Below are 20,073 nucleotides of genomic sequence, written 5' to 3' on the forward strand. Positions count from 1 at the left end.
GTTTAACGTGTAACTTTTTATTATTTTTGACAAATACATATATTGCACTTTTTCAACCTCAGCGTGGGTACATTATGCTAATGCTTATAAACAGCCCAGGTGTTCAAATTGACTTATTATTGAATCTTAGTAAATATTAACATCATTGGTGTGATATCTACTGTTTTTATTATTTTTCCACTGGAGCCTTATCCAATTTTGGAATGTTCATTTTTATTGTAATTTAAAAAAAAAGTGTTTTTTCAGGTTCAATTAAAAAAAACAGGCAGTGAGTGTATTAAAGCTTTCGATTGGGTGTACTAACACTCCAAGCCAGCAGGGGGCAGTAATGAGCCACTTTGCCCACCAGCACTAGCTAACCTCAGTTGTCCCCAATAGCAAGAAAGATGGCGACTGACAGCAGCTCGGAAAGCAAAGATGAGAATGCGGCACTTTTGGAGAAGGACTCGAACCAGGACGAGGACGAGCGTGGTTTATGTGACACAGTTGCCAAAGTAAAGGAATCAAAATTAACTCTTTACCACTGGACACAGTCGTTTAATTCGCAGAAGGTTAGCGTCCCTTTCAGCACCGAAGGTCCACGGACAGCTCCCTGTTGGAGACAGCAGTGTGACGTTTACGGACCACGGGAGAGGTTTAGTAATAGTACTAATTGATGTTTTTTTTTGCGTTTCTTTCAGGTGCGTCTGGCCATAGCGGAGAAAGGTTTGCGCTGCGTGGAGTATGACGTTAGCTTACCACTCAGCGAGCACAATGAGCCGTGGTTTATGCGTCTCAATCCCACTGGGGAGGTTCCGGTGCTGGTCCATGACGACAATGTCATCTGTGACCCCACGCAGATCATGGACTACCTGGAGCAGAACTTCAGTGACGGTGAGACTAAAGTGGGGTCTGGGAGCGCTTCATTCATGTCACAGCTTCCTTTTTTTCTTCATTATTTATGTTTATTTGTTGTTAAGTTGCATTTTTGTTCATTTTTCAGTTATTTCCTTTTGACTCATGATAGCTTTATCCTGTTGGCTTAAATGGAGCACATCTGGTAAGCATGCGATTCCCTTTGCGCCCCCCCCCCCCCAAAGCTAAACCTGTATGCTCCTCCATGTTCAATGCTCCTATTCTTCTTCACCTGCAGAGGGCACCCCCAGGCTGATCCCGGAAGAGGGAAGCACGTACTACCACAGAGTGCAGCACTACAGGGAGCTGCTGGACTCGCTACAGATGGACGCCTACACCCACGGCTGCATCCTCCACCCGGAGATCACCGTGGATTCGCACATACCGACGTACGCCGCCACAAGCATTCGCAGTAAGTCGAATGTGATAAATAACGTAACGCTGAACGTGTCGTTTTAACGGTTTTTGCCACAAAGCATGCTGGGAACCAGAAGGCACTCCAGCAATGCTTCTGGTTTCGTTGGGGTCTTAACAGTACTTGTGTTGTTTTTTCCTGGCGGAATTTGGCCATGCACTATTCCGGATTAAATGTGAGATACATTACCATCCGTGTCTTTTGTTCCACAGCGCAGATCCTAAACACGGAATCGGAGCTGAAGAAACTGGCAGCGGAAAACCCGGAGCTGAAGGACGCTTATGTAGCCAAACAGAGGCGCTTAAAGGTGAGTCATTGAAGTAACCTGGTAGACGTACGCTGATGTTCGAAACTACGTACGCAGTCCAAGCTGTTCGACCACGACAACATGAAGTACCTGAAGAAGCTTCTGGATGAACTGGAGAGCGTGATGGACCAGGTGGAGACGGAGCTGCAGAGGCGGGTGGAAGAGACGCCAGGTAGTTTTGCGGAACAACAGGAAGCAGCCGTGGGAAGTGTCGTCACGCGGGAACTTCTGTCTTTCAGAAGAAAACAGTCAGTCGTGGCTGTGCGGCGAGTTCTTCAGCATGGCCGACGTCTCCTTGGCCGTCACCCTGCACCGCCTCAAGTTCATCGGCCTCTCCCGCCGCTACTGGGGCAACGGCAGCCGCGCCAACCTGGAGGGCTACTACGAGTGCGTGCTGGAGCGGCCGGCCTTCAGGAGAGTCCTGGGCCACGTCAACAACATCCTGATTTCCGCCGTGCTTCCCGTGGCGTTCCGCGTGGCCCGGAAGAACGCCCCGGTCATCGCCGGCACCACCTTGCTGATCGGCCTGTTGGGCGGAGTCACGTACCTGGCCTTTCTTTACATGAAGAGGAGGTTGACTCTGTCCAGTTGGGGCGGCTGGAGCTGAATTCCTGGGCTAGCAAACATTCTGCACATTTAAACATTTTTGCATCTTTTCAGTACTGTGCAAAAGGCCACTCGCTGCTCTATTGGAATTTTGTACATAGAAGATGTTATGTAACAGGACAGTAATCCCTTGCTTATGATTAATTGGTTCCAAACCTGACCGGAATAAGTCAATTTGCCGCAAAAGTAGATTCTCATTTATAAATTTAATAATTTCGTTATTAGAACACAGGAAACATACGGCCATCTAAGTACGTTTTTTTAACATTAGAGCCCTCTAGACATGAAATAACACCCCTATAGTCATATTTACACTCATATTACCCGTTATAGTAAACACAATAAGATTAAAAAAAAATAAGACTTGTGTTCATGTGTGTTTCTGTAAAGGTGCTCCGGTGGTGGGCGAACAGGAAGTGATGTCGGGGGGGGGTTCAGAGTTGAGTTTTAGCTCGACACGACATGGGTTACACCCGCAACAGTTGCCCATGTCAGGATATATTATCGTGCCTGTTGTGATATAATTAAAACCTGCAATAAAAGCCTGTTAACGGCGATAGAGGCTGGTGCTTGTGTGTCTCACCCGACATTACAGTAACATTAGTGACCCCTAGTGACGGTGCGGAATACAACATATCGTTAGAGTCTTCTGAATACCTTATAGTTCATTTAGTCATTCGCTTGAAAATGCTTCACTTAGGCAAAAAATAGGGAAAAGTCGAAATAGGCCGTACTCAACGCACGATTAAAAAAAAAAAAAAACATAAAATGAAGCCACAAAATTCGACTTAGCGAGGGATTACTGTTCAAAAAAATGCAATCTATGGAACAACAATAATGATATTGTCACTATGTTCCACCAACCAGGAAGTAGCCTGATTGACAAAGACCAATTCCACGCTCCGCAGGCCAATGCAGTACTTTTGCACAGTACATGATGCAATTCTAATGCAACAAGTGCAGTAAAATCTTAAAAAAAAAAACGTGTTCCAAATGTATGCAGTTTGGCTGCTTCTCATTTCCATGACATTTAAATGTATTCCTGGTTTAAATCCAAGCTGAACATTGTTTAAACAAGATTCCTTGTACTCTGCCGGATCACTTACTATGTCTTCCAAATACTCCTGCCAAGCCAGAATGCATATTTGAGTAAGCTCTATATATTGTATATCACTAAGATCTTTTCCAACATCACACAAGGGAGAAGAACTAACCACCAAAACATTCCCTACAACATTCCCAGGGTCTGGATGGAAGTCAACATCTTCGGTAATGTGTTTACCGCAGGCCAACGCTGACATTGAACATACGTGAGGAAGACTCACGTGAGCTGCACATAAAGCAGACGGCGCAGACACGTTGCACGTCTAGACCCGTCTGGCCTTTGGGCCCCAGCATCTGGATGGAGGATGGAGGATGGAGCACATGACCTCAAAGCTCATTCATGGAGATCTCCCAAGTGGTTCCGTTGCTTTATCTGGTGTCAAGTGTGCAGCGGCGGTCCAAATAGTATTTGGTGTGAAGTGATTTAACGTTTCTCTGCACCGCAGGCACATTTATAAACATTTTGAAATGTAAAAAGACCATTTTTAACCATACTTTATGATGCTATGCACGTATATTCCACAAGAGGGCAGTGTTTTGTCATTCAGCATTGGCAACCATTGTTTTTGAAGAGCATTATCTAAAGTGAAATATGAGAAATATGAGGCGCAGGAATTCATCTAGAGATTAAAGTGAAACGTTCTCGTATGGCTGGATGTTGTTAGTGATGGACAAAATGATCAATTTTAACCATTTAAGTCAATTTTTATCTACCACAGTGGAAATGTTTTATAGTAATATGTTTACCAATTAAACATGCTGGTTAATTGGTTTCAAACTTAACTGTAAAGTAGGATTCCTATGTTTAAATATGTTTTTTTTTAACATTAGAGCTCTTTGGTCATGAAATAACACCCCTATAGTCAACTTTACACTCCAAAAATAAGGCATTTAAGACTCATGTAAATGTGTTCTGGTGCTCGGGGAGAGTACAGGAAGTGACGTCGGGGGTTGCAGAGATGAGTTGAAGTACTTTTTGAAGTATTACAGCAACAACAGTAGCCTTGTGTTAGGGAGTATCGTGTCCGTCGTGAGACCATTCAAACCTACAATAAAAGCAGGTGTGGTGCTTGTGTGTCTCACACAACACGGCAGAAACATTACTGACACCTAGTGGCCGGCGTAGAATAATACATATCACCATAATGTCATTTCAATGAGTGTTCCGAATGCCTTTGGTGCCTTAACTGTGAAGCAGCGAGGGACTACTTTATAGACTTTATTTTTTTTGTTGAAAAAAAAATATATATCGACTTTATAATAATTTAAACTGAATAAAAGTGCCAAGCGAAAGATGTATAACATGAAAATAAACATGTAAAGCAAGGATGTTGATGGGCAGAACCTTAAAAAAAAAAAAAAACATCTGGAAGGTTACACGCTGTACGCCATAAATAATGAAGTACTGTACATAACGGCTTCAAGCAAGGTGCCATCTGAGTGTTTATGCACGCTCGCCCAAATTTATGAAGAGCTGGAAGCCTCGCTCCCGCTAAGTCTGTGGGCTAGAAGAATGAGAAAACGGCTTGAGTCAATACAAATGTTAGGAAAATAAACAGAAAGTCGAGGCTTACTTGGACGAGGAAGACGGGTTTCAGCAGGTGAAGAACTGGGCACAGATGTTTTGGACGGGATACCGGTCTCCCTTCGAGATGCCTGGTGTTGCCTTCATTGCAGTTCGCAGAAGACGGCGTTTCACTTTCGCTTGTATTGTAAAGTATTCCCAGAAAATAAGACACAAAAAAAGTTGTCAATGTAACATTACTGACACCTAGTGACCGATGTAGAGTACTACATATTACCTTTGAATGCATCTTCTAAATGCCTATTTGTGTTTATTTAGCCATTTTTATGCTTTAGATGATTGCCTAACCATACTAGCATCCAATTAAGCTATGTTATGCTAATAAATAGGGTTGCCGTGATATGCTGTGATGTATTAACTAGCATAAAAGTGGTTTCCTTCTTTGTGATTTCTCAGCAGATATTCTTCTTCCAGTTGAGCGGCTCGTCACGTGTCAAGGAGCAGCAAAAGATGAGGGAGAGAGAAAAAAAAAATAGCAAGTGTTTGTTTGTGGACAGCGAGAAAAGCGGTTCGGAGAGCGGTGTGAGCTTTGTTAGATGTCCACAGACGGGCAGGCTGGGCAAACACCAACCCACTCAGCAGCAGATGACGGCCAAACCCACTCGATGGTGCACGCTGGACGCGTCCGTGCAGATCAGACCTGAGTGGGTTGGAAAAGGGTTGGCGGAGAACAGAAAAGGAGCCTCGTTACGTAATCGCACGGTCGATTCCGGACTGAAAATATCACGATAAAAATCAATGAAAAGACTAGCAGCAGCTGTTAGCATCAGCGCCCAATGGCTGCTTCGGACGCCCCGATCCATGAGAGGAGGTGGTGCCGTCAAAAGGCCTTCTGAGAAAAAAACCCAGCGGGGCCTTTTTCAGAACGTTTGCTGAGTGGACAGCGGTGTTGACACGAGTGTTAAAATGACCCCCCGCTGGCTCGCCCCTCACAGCTTTGTGATGAAATCCTGTGCCACCATTCATCCCCGCATGCGCTCCTCAAATATTTAACCTGGCCCAACAGAACCAGCGCTTGGAGCGAACTTGTTGCGTTACAAATCACAACGCGGCCAAGGCACACACACACACACACACACACACACACACGCTCCCATCTTTTATAGCGCTAATGAATTTTCTCCATCGCTTTTTGTCGTATAAACTTGGCGGAGTGGAACCTCCAACGTTTTGAAATCATCAAATTATTTGTGCCAGGCGTAAACTCACAGTCATAAAAGATTTATGAACTGCACAGGCAATGTTTGAAGTCACATTTTAAGGTATTATATTACAATATACAAGTATATAGTAATCCCTGGGTAGTCTGTCGTAGTTAAATGGCTATGCTGGAGCCTATCCCAGCCGACTTGGGGCGAGAGGCGGGGTACACCCTGGACTGGTCCGGCTGGAGAACTCGCCAACACCAAACACCAAGCTTGGGACTTCGCCAATGAAAAATTGCAGCGTTAACATTATTAGAGACCTCTGACTTGAAATAGCACCCCTATGGTCACCTTTACACTCATATTACCTAATAATGGAGACATAAGACAAAAAATAAGACATAAATAGATAAGAGAAAATGAGACATAAGATGCTCGTGTGTTGCTGTAAGTGTTTTCTGGTGCTAGGAGGAGCTGGGTGGGGGGTTGGGGGGATGTTTTAGCTTAGCATTATGACTGATCTGGGATAATTCAAGTCTGGTGCTTGTGTGTCTTACCGATTATTCCATATATTAAGTCCTTGAATGCATCTTCTTAATGCATTATATTCAAGTTTTACTTCATTTTGCCATATTTTTCTTTACTAATAGGCCATATTCAACCATGAATCAGAATTATTTTTAATATACTTTTGCATAACTCGGATAAAGTGAAGTGGTGAAATTTGAGGGCGAACCCTAACGAGGGCTTACTGTGTATTTTCCAGTGATTTCTGTTCTCTTTTTTGCTTTAATTTTGCTTCTAAAATGTCCAGCAGGCCAATTAAAAACAAGACGCGGGCTGCACCATTACGGTCGCAACGCCAAGTTTTGTTCCACTTTGCATGTTGCGCTGCATCTGTTTTATGCTAATACTTAGCAAGAGCGATCTGCACATAAAATGAGTTTCCAGCGCCTGGAGCAAGGTGCTTAATAGCAGTCGTGTGCTTAATGCAGATGTTTCCACTCCTCCAAAATCATCAAGTTCATTGGGGACACAGCAACAAGTTTAAAAAAACAAAACAAAAAAAAAACTGTTGGAATACTTCCAGAGTGTGACTCAGATAACCGAAATTGATATGAAGTAAACAATAGTGTACTTTAAGGCTATTACTCGACTTCGCCGCTGAAGAAAACACAACAGCGACGCCCTCATGTGAGCGGCCTCGCAGGTGAAACTATATATGGTATTCCAAGCAGGCACTGCAGAGCAGATTTTGACGTTGGCAGGGTCGCGCCGCCTCCCTGCCAAGCACAATAGTCAACATAATGAGAAACACTTGTTCCTCAAAATGAACCATCTAACCAGCCAGCCAGCCAACCATCCAGTCAGCCAGCCAGCCAGCATCCCTCAAGCAGGGGGGGGGGGCTGTGCATGTTTTACTGTCTTCAACATTAACATTGATTATGTTTGGTGGCTTTGGCTCACAGCCCCTAATCAAATATTCCCATATGGGATAGTCCAAATGCAGTGAAAGGATCACAAAAACAAAAACATTCAATTAATAACCGTCACATGTATCTTATCCTGACCTGTTTATTCCAATAAATGTCACAAAATATGCTAATACAGCAAACAGAGTGATGATATAATATGAAAGAAAAGCACTAAATGGGGGCCTCACTCATTTTTCAAGAATATACATATATATATACATATATTTTGTTTTGTGTACTGCATCCTATCAGTCAAAACAATCTTGCATTGCACAATGAAGCATTTGAAGCAAGCATAATGTGATTCAAATACGTGATATATATAATATAATAATGTCATTTGTCAAGTATTAAAAAAAAGTATAAAAATAAAAAACATTCAGGAGACACAAGCACCAGACTCAAAAACCTTTATTGCCGGTTTGAATGATGGCACAATAATCCCTATCCCTTCTGTGTTTTATGACCTATGATGTCTTATTTTGTCTTATAAAAATAAATAAAAAAAAACCCAACTTACATTATATTAGGAAAGCAGGAAGTGAACAAATGTAACAGTTACTAATTGTAAAAGTACCAGATGGAGGGATAGGATTTAATAAGCTTTGCTTCTTCCTACTCCTTTTGGACATGTGGAACTGTGAACTGATTATACGATGCATTCAATTGTAATCGGATGCATGTTCAAATGAAATTAAAGCATTACCATTATGTCTAATATACTGGGTAATATTAGTGTAAATATGACTATAAGGGTGTTATTTCATCTATAAATGAGGAATTATTGTACAATAGAAATATAAAGCATTGAAAAGATGCATTAGACGATATATGTAGCATGCTATGCTAGTCATAAAAGTACTAGGACCTGCCGGAGTCTAGTCTAGTCTAGTCCTTTTGGACATTGAAAATATTTTAAAAAAAATACTCCAAGTCTGGAAATAAATGATATATTTTAGAGATTTATGACTACAGTGGAAGTAATGGAGGGGGAAAAGATTTTTGGTTATCCGCACACACGTTGGCAGGAAATGACCTTAGTTTCTCCACGCATCGAACAGGAATGGCCCAAATGCAGCGAAGAGGGGGGTGTGCGGCCAAATTACAGGGGAGCTCGGTCTGGATTAGATGGCCACAAAATGTATGCATTGGACAGCTCCTCCATCACCGTGGAATTGAACCATTGCAGCAACATTAGCGGTGCAGTGAGCTGCCAAGGTTAGATCCTTCGTTATTGCAAAGCGGCAACCTGGCACACATCACGCCAGCTTCCTCCTCCATCATGACTATGCAACCATAACTCATACTTATGTATGATTTTATATGACTCCGACATCTTAAATAGTCCAATTCCTGACTGGCGTTGAGACGCATGACATCAGCGTGTTTTCCCGTGTTGCATTGCCATGGCGTTGAAGGTCAGAAGGCCACATCGGGAGCTTCGTGCTTTTGGAGGTTTGGTGCGAGGGCTCCATTCCTGGATGGCAGCACTGTACTAACAAACACTTGCACCGATATGGAAGTACGCTCCCGAAGCTGCACACTGGACTTGCTGTGTTCCGGGAGGAGGGGGGGGGGGGGGCCCCGTGAGTCAGACTTTACCCAAAATGTCGCATGGCAGCCATCTAAATATTTTCTCCATGGAGATGGACGGGGATGGGATCTTTGTGTCATCCTCGGGTGTGAGTCAGTGCTGAACTGGGAATGTGCACACTCATCCCTATCCGGGATTAAGGTCGAATGTGACCAGAGGACAAATGTTCTTCCCATCCATCACTCCTTTCCACGGGAGGAGAGGAGGACAAGCAAGGTGACCTTCGCAGGGGGTGCTGGAGCAAGTAATATGCAAGTAATATGCAAGTAATATGCATCTTAAAGCAACTTGTACGTGTTTTTGGCCTAAATAAAGCATTTTCTACTATAAAAATGAGTAACATGAGTTCAAATACAAATATAAGGTAGTTAAAGATTACTCACATTTGCTCAGTGTTTTATGGGCCAAAGCTATGAAAAATGATCATCATTTTTGGACAGTTTTACAGTGCCAAATATTGTGGGGTTGGATATGACCAATAAGTGATGTAATAAAGCCTTCACTTTAAATACACTTGGCTTAATACTTCATGGACCGATCGGTCATCTGATTGGCCGTTCAAGTGAAGATTTACCGCCTTTTCCAAATGGTGTCTTTGCTCCGTTTCCACACATTAACGCTGATCTCTCAAACACGCTGCTAAGTTTGGATGGACACCAAAGTGTATAGACACAGGTGTACATAAATATCTCAGCTTAGCATTCGGCAGGCCCATCCAAGTGGCATCTAAGTGGGAATCCAAAAGCCAGCAGATTCACTTCAGGTCCGTTCCAACTGGGCACCACTTGAATTTTTTTTTACTCTTTTATATTCATCCTCTGTTGCTTTTATTGCTTTTAATGAAAAGATAAATTTGGATGTAAATAGACTAAATCCTTTTTTATACTTCTCTAATGTTTAGTGAGCTAGTGGTTCGACTTGATGACCCTCTGAGTTTGCTAAGATGCTATGAGCAAATAAAAAAATGTATTACCTTAAAGAAAGTTGATGACAATATTTGAAAGACTCATGCTCTGTTTCAGACCAAGTCCGGTTTTATCTGGGACCCACTTGAAGAGGGGGCTAAATGAACGCTGACCATAAATAACTACAGTAGCTTATCGGGCCTAATTGCTTCCAGACCCGACCAGACTTCCACAAAGTAGGACTCCTTATTTATAAATTGAATATTTTTGTAGTTGCAGTATTGAAAATATATTTACAACCCATTATTATGTTTTTAATAAAAGATAATACGAGGTAGTTTGTTCTTTTTAACATTATTAGAGCCCTCTAGACATGAAATAACACCCCTATGGTCCCCTTCACACTCATATTACACAATATAGTAAATATAACAACACATAATACAGGGTTGTTTGCTCTTTTGACATTATTAGAGCCCTCTAGACATGAAATAACACCCCTATGGTCCCCTTCACACTCATATTACACAATATAGTAAATATAACAACACACAATACAGGGTTGTTTGTTCTTTGTAACATTATTAGAGCCCTCTAGACATGGAATAACACCCCTATAATCACTTTTACACTCCTGTTTCCACTATAGTAGATATAATAAGAGCATAATACAGGGTTGTTTGTTCTTTTGACATTATTAGAGCCCTCTAGACATGAAATAACACCCCTATAGTCACTTTTACAACCCTGTTTTCACTATAGTAGATATAATAAGGGCATAAGAGACATGTAAGACATGAATAAAACATGTGGTTTGTGTGGGGGGGTGGACAGGAAGTGACATCGGGGGTTCAGAGTTGAATGAATGCAGCCGCAGCCGTGTTAGGGGTTATTGTGACTTATTTGAATCAAACCTGAAATAAAAGCCTGTTGTTTTGGTGATCAACTGTAACATTACTGCCACCTAGTGACCATTATACAATACTACACTCTCCAGTTAGCCATTTTATGCTTAAAAATGCCTAATTTAGGCAATAAAATACATTTTATTTTACATATTTGACAAATAGTCAGCTGTATTCACCCACAAAACAGCATGGAGTTAGTCATGTATTTAGTCATGTACTTAAACATTTGCAATAGCAATGTTTGATTGTATAATCCCGGGAAAAAAAACCATGGGAATGCCGCCGAGCAATCGTCCATGTGGCCCCCAGCTAAAAGCGCCACTGTTCTGATTGTGTCGTAAATCAAAAATAGAACCATGAAATCGATGCCAAAAACTGCCCCCTCCAAACTTAACAACACTTAAGGTCGATTCAGGAGTAGAGTTGTCGGTCCATCTCCTCCCAGCATGTGCGGGGTGTCAGTCATGTGACCCGTGTCATCAAGAGCAGGTTAAGGAAACACATTCCTGCAAGCCAACCATACATAGAGGAAAAGCCGTGGGTGGTAGTGACGTAAAAGCCACTCACTCAAAGACCAGACCACTAAGAAAGACCCTCCTTACAACATTCAGTCCCTTGTCCGCTGCGGCGTCTCGCAGACCATTGAGCCATGACTCAAACGCGCGTACGATAAGACAAATATCAAGTCTTCATAGGCGGCTTTTTGTTTGCTCGGCACAAGACGTATTAGCTACTGACATGTCTTTGCGTCCACTTCGGGGAAACGGCGCAAATAAAACATCATGGAAGTGTGTTGGGTTCAGCTGTTCCCGTTTTGTTGCCCAATTACCCTGCGTCACGTTACGAGGACTTGAAGCTCCAAGTAATCCTCGCCGTCATTTCGCTCGGGGACATCGAAGAACGCTCTTTTATGAAGACCAGATGTTGTCGATGCTTCATTTGAGTTATTGTCTCTGTACGTGCATCCATTCTAATTGGGCACAGACCAGACTAGGATTTCTCCACCTGGGAGGCTACAGCAGCTTGAGAAAAACAAAGAAAAGTAGATTTAAAGGCAAAATTAGTGAAGTTTTAGTTACGACTAAAACTGGGATGAGCAGAAAACTCAAAGAATGCTCCAGAAAAATCAATCACACTGGATTTCATGATGGAGCGATCTCCCTAATGCTAATTCACATGCTAACGCCAACAAAGAAACAAGCTAAAGCTACATAAGCTGACATAAATCCCATTTTTAAACTATATGGCTACAATAACAATAACTTTTTTACTGAATAAATGTCAAAATGTTCCCAAAAGAAGATACTTTGGATACGTGACCAGTGTGTAGAAATACCAAATATATGTATATCTTTGTATTCACATAAATAATATCATAAGTGTACTGTATTTTTCCCAAGCTGGATATAATTAGCATTCTAATGAAACATTGATGTCTAAAAATAGCACATTTCTCAATCCACACAGGTATCATAACATTATAATTGCACATTACTTACAGACACATGGTCTCCAAAGTGTATTAAAAATGTCACTTTATTTTTTAAAACGTGTTTTTTTAATTGGTTACAATTTAAAATCAGTTGGGTTCTTTTCATAGACGGATAAGCTCAGATAATTAAACCGGATTCTTGCTCTAAATTTAAATAAATGTCTGCTATTTCCGAGCATTTCATTGGAATCATGTCTTTCCCGAAGCCCAATCGTAAGCTCAAATGGCACAAATGCAGATACTGTGGTATTTTTATATCATTTTATGGAAGTACTGGGATTAATATGCTGAAGTATAAAATGTTAGTTACATAGTAATTTGCTAAATTGGTCAGTTTTAGCATAGACGGATAAGATCTACTTATTTGTGATGGCTGTAATTCAAATTAAACAGGTTCTTCCTCTAAATTGGAGGAGTAATTCCTACATTTATATAAATTAATATTATTTCCAGTAGAATCATCCCTTATTTTGGCACAAATGCTAATACTGTAGTATTTTTACCGACATTAGGATGCATAAGTATTCAGGTTTCATTACCCATATTGACTTTATTACAACATTTAAAGCATCCCGTATGATATTTTCCCTCATTTGCAGCTCTACTGGTTATATTTGTACAGTAACGCTCCGTTCACTCGGCCATTTTGTGCTGGTGTAATGGAAATAAAATCATCTGGCGTAATACATCACCCGCCCCGAGATCCAAATAATGCTCACCCACAAGTGAGGCCAAACAAAGACAAACATCAATTTAATTGCTTGACACCGAATCCTTCCTCTGACCTCATTTGACTTCTTGAGTTTTGGCTTTGCTTTGGCACCCAAACGGGCTTCTGAACCGGTTTATGTTAATGATGGGATTTATTTGGCTTTGGCTTTGGCCCCCCGCCCGCTGCTTTGTCAGTATAGGTAAGCCAGGAGGGCATCCAAGGTCAAAGTCGGCGCTTTCTTTATTTATTTGGGATTGGTAAGGCGTGGTGGGGCTGACGTTAACGCAGTCCACATTGCGGAGGAACGCCTTTACTGTATGTGTAAATTGCTTGGTGTTATTTTTAGAATAATATCCAGTAAGAGGTATTTTATGGAGGAAATATTAATACTTTATACTTCGAGTGAGATCCGAATTACACTTGATGGAACTTTTGCCGGAAGTGCGATATGACTTATGAATATTCATTCATTCATTCAACGCTTTTTCCTCACGAGGGTCGCGGGGGTGCTGGAGCCTGTTTTAGGAATGTGGGACCTTTCTTAGAGACCTCTAGACATGAAATAACACCCCTACAATCACGGCTAGCCGTGAGGCCTGCACGTCTGACTCATGGTGTCATCTTACAAACAACATTTACCTCATCACACAGCAACTTAACACCCAAAAGGTACCATTAATTCATTAATTTTCTACCGCTTATCCTCGCGGGGGTGCTGGAGCCTATCATAGCTGTCTTCGGGCGAGAGGCGGGGTACACCCTGGACTGGTGGCCAGCCAATCACAGGGCACATATAGACAAACAACCATTCACACTCACATTCATACCTATGGACAATTTGGAGTGGCTAATTAACCTAGCATGTTTTAGGAATGTGGGACCTTTCTAAACATTAGAGACCTCTAGACATGAAATAACACCCCTACAATCACGGTGTCATCTTACAAACAACATTTACCTCATCACACAGCAACTTAACACCCAAAAGGTACCATTAATTCATTAATTTTCTACCGCTTATCCTCGCGGGGGTGCTGGAGCCTATCATAGCTGTCTTCGGGCGAGAGGCGGGGTACACCCTGGACTGGTGGCCAGCCAGCCAATCACAGGGCACATATAGACAAACAACCATTCACACTCACATTCATACCTTTGGACAATTTGGAGTCGCTAATTAATTAACCTAGCATGTTTTTGGAATGTGGGAGGAAACCGGAGTACCCGGAGAAAACCCCGGAGAACATGCAAACTCCACACAGAGATGGCCGAGGGTGGAATCGAACCCTGGTCCTCCTAGATGTGAGGTCGACTTTGACAAAAACATCATAGAGTGAAGCCACACTGTCGGAAATGAACACAGCTCATTAGCATTGTGCGTTGCCAGTCGGGCTTACTAAAAACAGTTCAACGGTCCAAATTCCACACACTTCCAAGACACTACTGTAGTACAACGGATAATTGTTTAGGAATACTATAATATAAAACCTCAAGGTAAACAAAACATAGTAAAATCTACCATCGGGTAACACCGGAGCGGAATGGGACTTGATGACGCAACATCCGCACAGACTCCCTCCATCTGGATTCACTCTCGTCACTATGTGGGTCAGAGGTCAAAGAGGGGACGCTGAAGCGTGGTCCATTCAGACGTAGAAGCTGACGCGTAAGGCATGATGTCACCGCTGTCGACCGGTTAACAAGCTAGCGGATCTACGTGTGAGCTTTTGGCCGGCTGGAGGCAGGACTCGAGGAACGTCACGTCCAACAATTCAAGATGAAACGGGAAAATGAAGGATTTCGCTTTCCCGGTTCAACATCTCCCATCAAGGCAACAAAGAGAGACACGAAGGCAAGAGAAAGCCTCCATGCTAATTGCAACCATCCCGCATGGCATCCCGGCTTTCGATATGCGCTTATGAAGGCCGGGATATGATGTAGAAGGGAGCACCTGGTAACATTTATTTTGGCCCCCCCAAGTCCAGCAAGACTCAGACAAATTTCCTGGTTGGTAACAAGCGAGTTATGTCACAACAAGCGAGGCCGATGTTGGGAAAAGAGACCATGGCTGTGCCTGAACAATAGCTGGTGTTCAGAAAGTAACTGCACTCATCATACTGTTAGCATGTTAGCTATTTTAATCATGTCAAAATACACACACAGTACATACGGAACATGGCATGATGTCGGAACGCGACAGAACGGCCTACTTTTGGTGCTAGCATGCTAACATTCGCTACTTAGTGTTAGTATGCTAACTGTTAGCATTTTACCAATGTAAAAATGCAAACACAGATATGCATGCTAACATGTTAGCATGATTGCATTTAATCCACCAGGTGCTAGTATGCTGTTAGCATTTTAGCTATTTTACCAATGTAAAAAAAACAGACATAACATGAGTTAGCATGCTAACTCTTAGCATGATTGCATTTAAACTACTTACAGCATGTAAATATGAAAACTTCTACATGACATGATGGAGGTACAGCATAGAAAAGCTTTGAAGTACCATGTACATGTAGCTAGTATGCTGTTAGCATTTTGGCTATTTTACCAATATAACAAAAACAAACTCAGACATAACATGAGTTAGCATGCTAACTCTTAGCATGATAGTATTTCAACTACTTATGCCAGTATTTTTACATGGCAGGGTGCAAAACCGACACAATAATGCACCATCTCACTAGTTGCTAGCTGTAGCATTTTAGCATTTTGCATATTCCATTAAAATTTTGCGCCTAAGCAGCCACCCTTTAAAGCAGGAACTGTCCATATGATATGACAACGTATCCATGCAGGTTCACAATAGTGGGCATGCCCACCAAAGCTGACCTGTATGCCTACAGGAGCTCCTAAAAAGCCGTCTTCAGCAGAAAACGCTGGCAAAAATTGCATAAATTTCATTTAATCCACTTTTTTTTCACATCTTTGGTTTTCATTTCCCAATGGTCATTCTGCCCATTGATCTAATTCCATTTTTTTTCTGGTCTTATCCCGATACCGGACATTTGTCCGCAGCTGAAATGTCCATTTTCTGGGAAATGTGTCCAGCCAATAAGACAAAGACAGAAGAATACATGTTAAATTAATTTGTTTTGTAATCAAAACAACCATTAGCGACACTTGAGATAGAGTATCACACAACATTAAATGATACGATTAACTTTGGAGGATCGCTTCCACTGAAGACAGTTCCCAATTCATTCAATAAATGGAATGGAATTAATCTTATGCATGTGATAATTTGGGATTTTATCTACTTAAAATATATTTTAAGTAGATCTGCAAGCATAAGCAAGAGAAATTGACTGGTGAATGATTTCAACAGGATAGGATTACCAACCCGTCCTGCTGTGATGTCAGGTTTGCAGATGATTTGATTTTCGATGACGTTCTCTTGTGAGCCGCAAGCATGAGAAATAAAAGGTTTGATTTTCCTCAGGAAGAGGAAACACCGTCCAACAGCTCATTACTACAACCGTTCATTTCTCTGTCAGCGGGACCTTTGGGCCAAAAAACTATCCTTTAAAAACAACAGTATTAAAATCCATTGGGGGAACCGATTTGTTTGAGTTTTGGCGTTCAACGGTTAGATCATTAATACACATTTCCAAAGCCAATAAAATGGAGTGAATTCGATCAGTGACAGAAAGCAAAAAAAACGAGGGCATCATTTATTCTCATTTCTAAACGGTTCATACGAGTTCATCCATGTTTTGTCTCCGACATGAATGCATAAATCCTCTCCTGCAATAACACAGCGTCGAGTAAAACCAGAACGGAACACTCCAGCCGCGATAGTGGAATTAAACGTCGGAACGGAACGCAGCCTCTTTCCGTATTTGCTCCATAAAACCTGGCATGTTTGCACTGAACCAGAAGAACCAAGCTAGTAAATTCTTACGAGCGATGCCACCTGCTGCACACTCACGCACAAAAAAAAAAAACGCAAAATATATGAGATCATCTTATTTACAGCATCAGTGCAATTGCTGTTTGCAATGTAGAGGACTTTTGAGTCTTTTAGTGTATGGGATTAACTTCGGAAAAGCTGGGAAAACACAAAAACCACACGACAAGGGGGTGAAAAAAGGGACTTCCAGTAATCCACGGAGACTTCTCCTTCACTTGTAACTTCAAAATCCATCACTTTCACAGAACGCAGAGCCCAACGAGGCCTGAACCTCCTTGATAAGCCGAGTCCAAGGACAACAGAACCCGCTGATGTCATCGGCTGCATGAAGAGTCGGTGTGAGGATTGTTAACCCTGTTAGCGCTGCGTTGTTTGGAGGCTACATGACAGGAGGCTACTATGGGGAATCTCTATTAGGCCTTCTGAACTCTTCCTCGGACACGTGCAGAATTCTGCCATCGCTGTGCATCACAAGTGCAGCAAAACAACCCAAACAGTCGACTATGGGATCATTATGGGATTTCACCCTGGTCCTCTTCCGTTTTCTTGTCAGCCTTACCAATTCCCCATTCCATCTTCTTCAGCTGATGTTGCTTAAAGTAATATTATTAATATATATTTAATTTAATTTAATTTAATTTAATTTAATTTAATTTAATTTAATTTAATTTAATTTAATTTAATTTAACTTCATTTCATTTAACTTCATTTAACTTAACTTAACTTCATTTAACTTCATTATTTAATTTGATTTCATTTATTATTTATTTCATTATTTCATATTTATTAATATTTCCTTTTGTGATATTCTTGTCTTAGTTTGTCTTTATTTAACTATTTTATTTTATTGTTATTTTTGTCCATTATTATTAATAAAAATTAATAATTAATAATACATTGTTATTATTAATAATAAATAATTATTATAGTTTACATTCAAATGAAATAAAATTAAAAACACTGCTGATGTTTTTAAAATAATTTTCAGCCGGTGCTGGTCAAATACGTATGTTGGGATGACACTGATTAAATAATAAATTAATTTTCTTTGTGTTTTTTATATTAAAAAATTAATTACAATAATTTATTAACATAATTATTATTCATAATTTTTTAGAAATCTCTCTAAAAATACATTTTCTACCGGTGTCGTGAAAATGGCCCCTGAGACTGTGAGAAAAATCTGAGGGATTACAGAGAGTGAGTGTGTGTGTGTGGGGGGGGGGGGGGGGGGGCTCCTCAGAAATAAGTGTCTTAGCCTGTGTATCTATTTTTGACATGTTACATTCCTTTGCCCCCCCACATATTCTCGCCCATCTATAAGACATTTACAGCCATCTTTGATGCCCGGGCCTTGTAAGGCGGGACTGTGGCGGCCTTGTGGTCAAACACAGACATTTCTCAGGGTTCAGATGTCAGCTGAGAGTGAGACGGACAAACACGAAGAATATCCAGCGGGGACCTAAAGTTAGAGCAGAGATGTTTTATGGCAGGTACCAAAAACTATCACCTGGGACCCAGGAGGGGGGCTGCCAAAACCAAAACAACCACTCTGGAGTTTTCTAGAGGTACGTAGTGTAGAACCAAGGGGTTCTCTCTATTCAAAGGCCACCAAAAATAGCATCATTTGGGGTTCCACCAACCAAGGTTTTTTGTGGAAAAATATGGATCAAAAGTCAAACTCCACAAGCGTCTTAGAAGAGTACCAGTGATGGCAAAAAGGAACACAGAGCCAGAAACATTTCAACATTATTAGAGCCTTCTGGACATGAAATAACACCCCTACAGTCACCTTTACACTTCCATTACCCAATTTAGTAAACATAAGAAAAAATAAGACGTAATATAGACTCACATGTTAGCATTGGGAGAGATCCTTATTGTTTTTTTTTTTAATTGGAGCTCCAGACATCGAAGTAACACCCCTATAGTTACCTATAATAAGATATAAAACACAATACAGCCTCACACATTAGCATTGGGAGAGATTCTTATTATTATTTTTTTTAATTGGAGCCCTCCAGATGTCTAAATAACACCCCTATAGTCACCTATCATAATAATAATAATAATATTAAATAATAATAAAATACAATACAGCCTCACAGGTTAGCATTGGGAGAGATCCTTATTATTATTATTATTATTTTTTTAATTGGAGCCCTCCAGACGTCTAAATAACACCCCTATAGTCACCTATAATAAGATATAAAACACAATACAGCCTCACACATTAGCATTGGGAGAGATCCTTATTATTATTATTATTATTATTTTTAATTGGAGCCCTCCAGACGTCTAAATAACACCCCTATAGTTAACTATAATAAGATATAAAACACAATACAGCCTCACACGTTAGCATTGGGAGGGATCCTTATTATTATTTTTAAATTGGAGCCCTCCAGACGTCGAAATAACACCCCTATAGTCACCTATCATAATAATAATAATAATAATATTAAATAATAATAAAACACAATACAGCCTCACATGTTAGCATTGGGAGAGATCCTTATGATTATTATATATTTCTTTAATTGGAGCCCTCCAGACGTCTAAATAACACCCCTATAGTTAACTATAATAAGATATAAAACACAATACAGCCTCACACGTTAGCATTGGGAGAGATCCTTATTATTATTATTTTTCTTTTAATTGGAGCCCTCCAGACGTCTAAATAACACCCCTATAGTCACCTATAATAATAATAATAAATAATAAAATACAATACAGCCTCACACGTTAGCATTGGGAGGGTTCCCTAATGTTCTTTACATTATTACAGTCCTCCAGGCATGAAAGACCACCCTCACAGTCTAGTTCAGACTCATATTACCGGCATAATGTAGACTATTAGCATAGGGAGAGTTCCTTCCTGTTATCTATACCAACAAAAGGCCACTAGGTGGCAGTAATGTAGACTATTAGCATAGGGAGAGTTCCTTCCTGTTATCTATACCAACAAAAGACCACTAGGTGGCAGTAATGTCCTCTACTGTCCAAGCAGTT

General features: G+C 41.0%; 1 protein-coding gene and 1 long non-coding RNA gene across 6 annotated transcripts in view; one reads left to right on the forward strand and one right to left on the reverse strand.

Annotated features, from left to right (window-relative positions):
* Positions 1-365: 365 nt before the first annotated feature.
* gdap1 (ganglioside induced differentiation associated protein 1) lies at positions 366-3,309 on the forward strand. 4 transcript variants are annotated; one of them, XM_058059408.1, is made up of 7 exons: positions 366-551; positions 681-873; positions 1,007-1,039; positions 1,133-1,306; positions 1,522-1,616; positions 1,674-1,788; positions 1,856-3,309. In XM_058059408.1, exons 1-7 carry the CDS (start codon positions 387-389, stop codon positions 2,221-2,223), a joined length of 1,143 nt encoding a protein of 380 aa, XP_057915391.1. In that variant the 5' UTR covers positions 366-386; the 3' UTR covers positions 2,224-3,309. The 4 variants fall into 4 exon arrangements, with proteins under 4 accessions (XP_057915391.1, XP_057915392.1, XP_057915393.1 ...); XM_058059410.1 differs by having other exon boundaries at positions 378-494; XM_058059409.1 differs by lacking the exon at positions 1,007-1,039.
* Positions 3,310-4,574: 1,265 nt separating this feature from the next.
* LOC131108463 (uncharacterized) overlaps positions 4,575-20,073 on the reverse strand; it is a 55,894-nt gene continuing 40,395 nt past the window's right edge. The window contains exons 2-4 of one of the 2 annotated variants that reach the window (XR_009120464.1): positions 5,483-5,551; positions 4,901-5,030; positions 4,575-4,831 (exon numbers count right to left, since the gene is read on the reverse strand). This is a non-coding gene — a long non-coding RNA (uncharacterized LOC131108463). The remainder of the gene's footprint in view (positions 4,832-4,900; positions 5,031-5,482; positions 5,552-20,073) is intronic. The other variant, XR_009120463.1, reaches the window with a different exon arrangement.

This window comes from Doryrhamphus excisus, chromosome 21 (assembly GCF_030265055.1).
Source record: "Doryrhamphus excisus isolate RoL2022-K1 chromosome 21, RoL_Dexc_1.0, whole genome shotgun sequence".
NCBI lineage: Eukaryota > Metazoa > Chordata > Actinopteri > Syngnathiformes > Syngnathidae > Doryrhamphus > Doryrhamphus excisus.

Excerpts from the sequence above, each read along its gene's own strand:
- gdap1 (XM_058059408.1), top strand. The coding sequence starts at position 387 with ATGGCGACTGACAGCAGCTCGGAAAGCAAAGATGAGAATGCGGCACTT. Across the intron at positions 552-680 it reads AGTCGTTTAATTCGCAGAAG|GTGCGTCTGGCCATAGCGGA; the intron begins GTTAGCGTCCCT and ends CGTTTCTTTCAG. Across the intron at positions 1,789-1,855 it reads GCGGGTGGAAGAGACGCCAG|AAGAAAACAGTCAGTCGTGG; the intron begins GTAGTTTTGCGG and ends TCTGTCTTTCAG.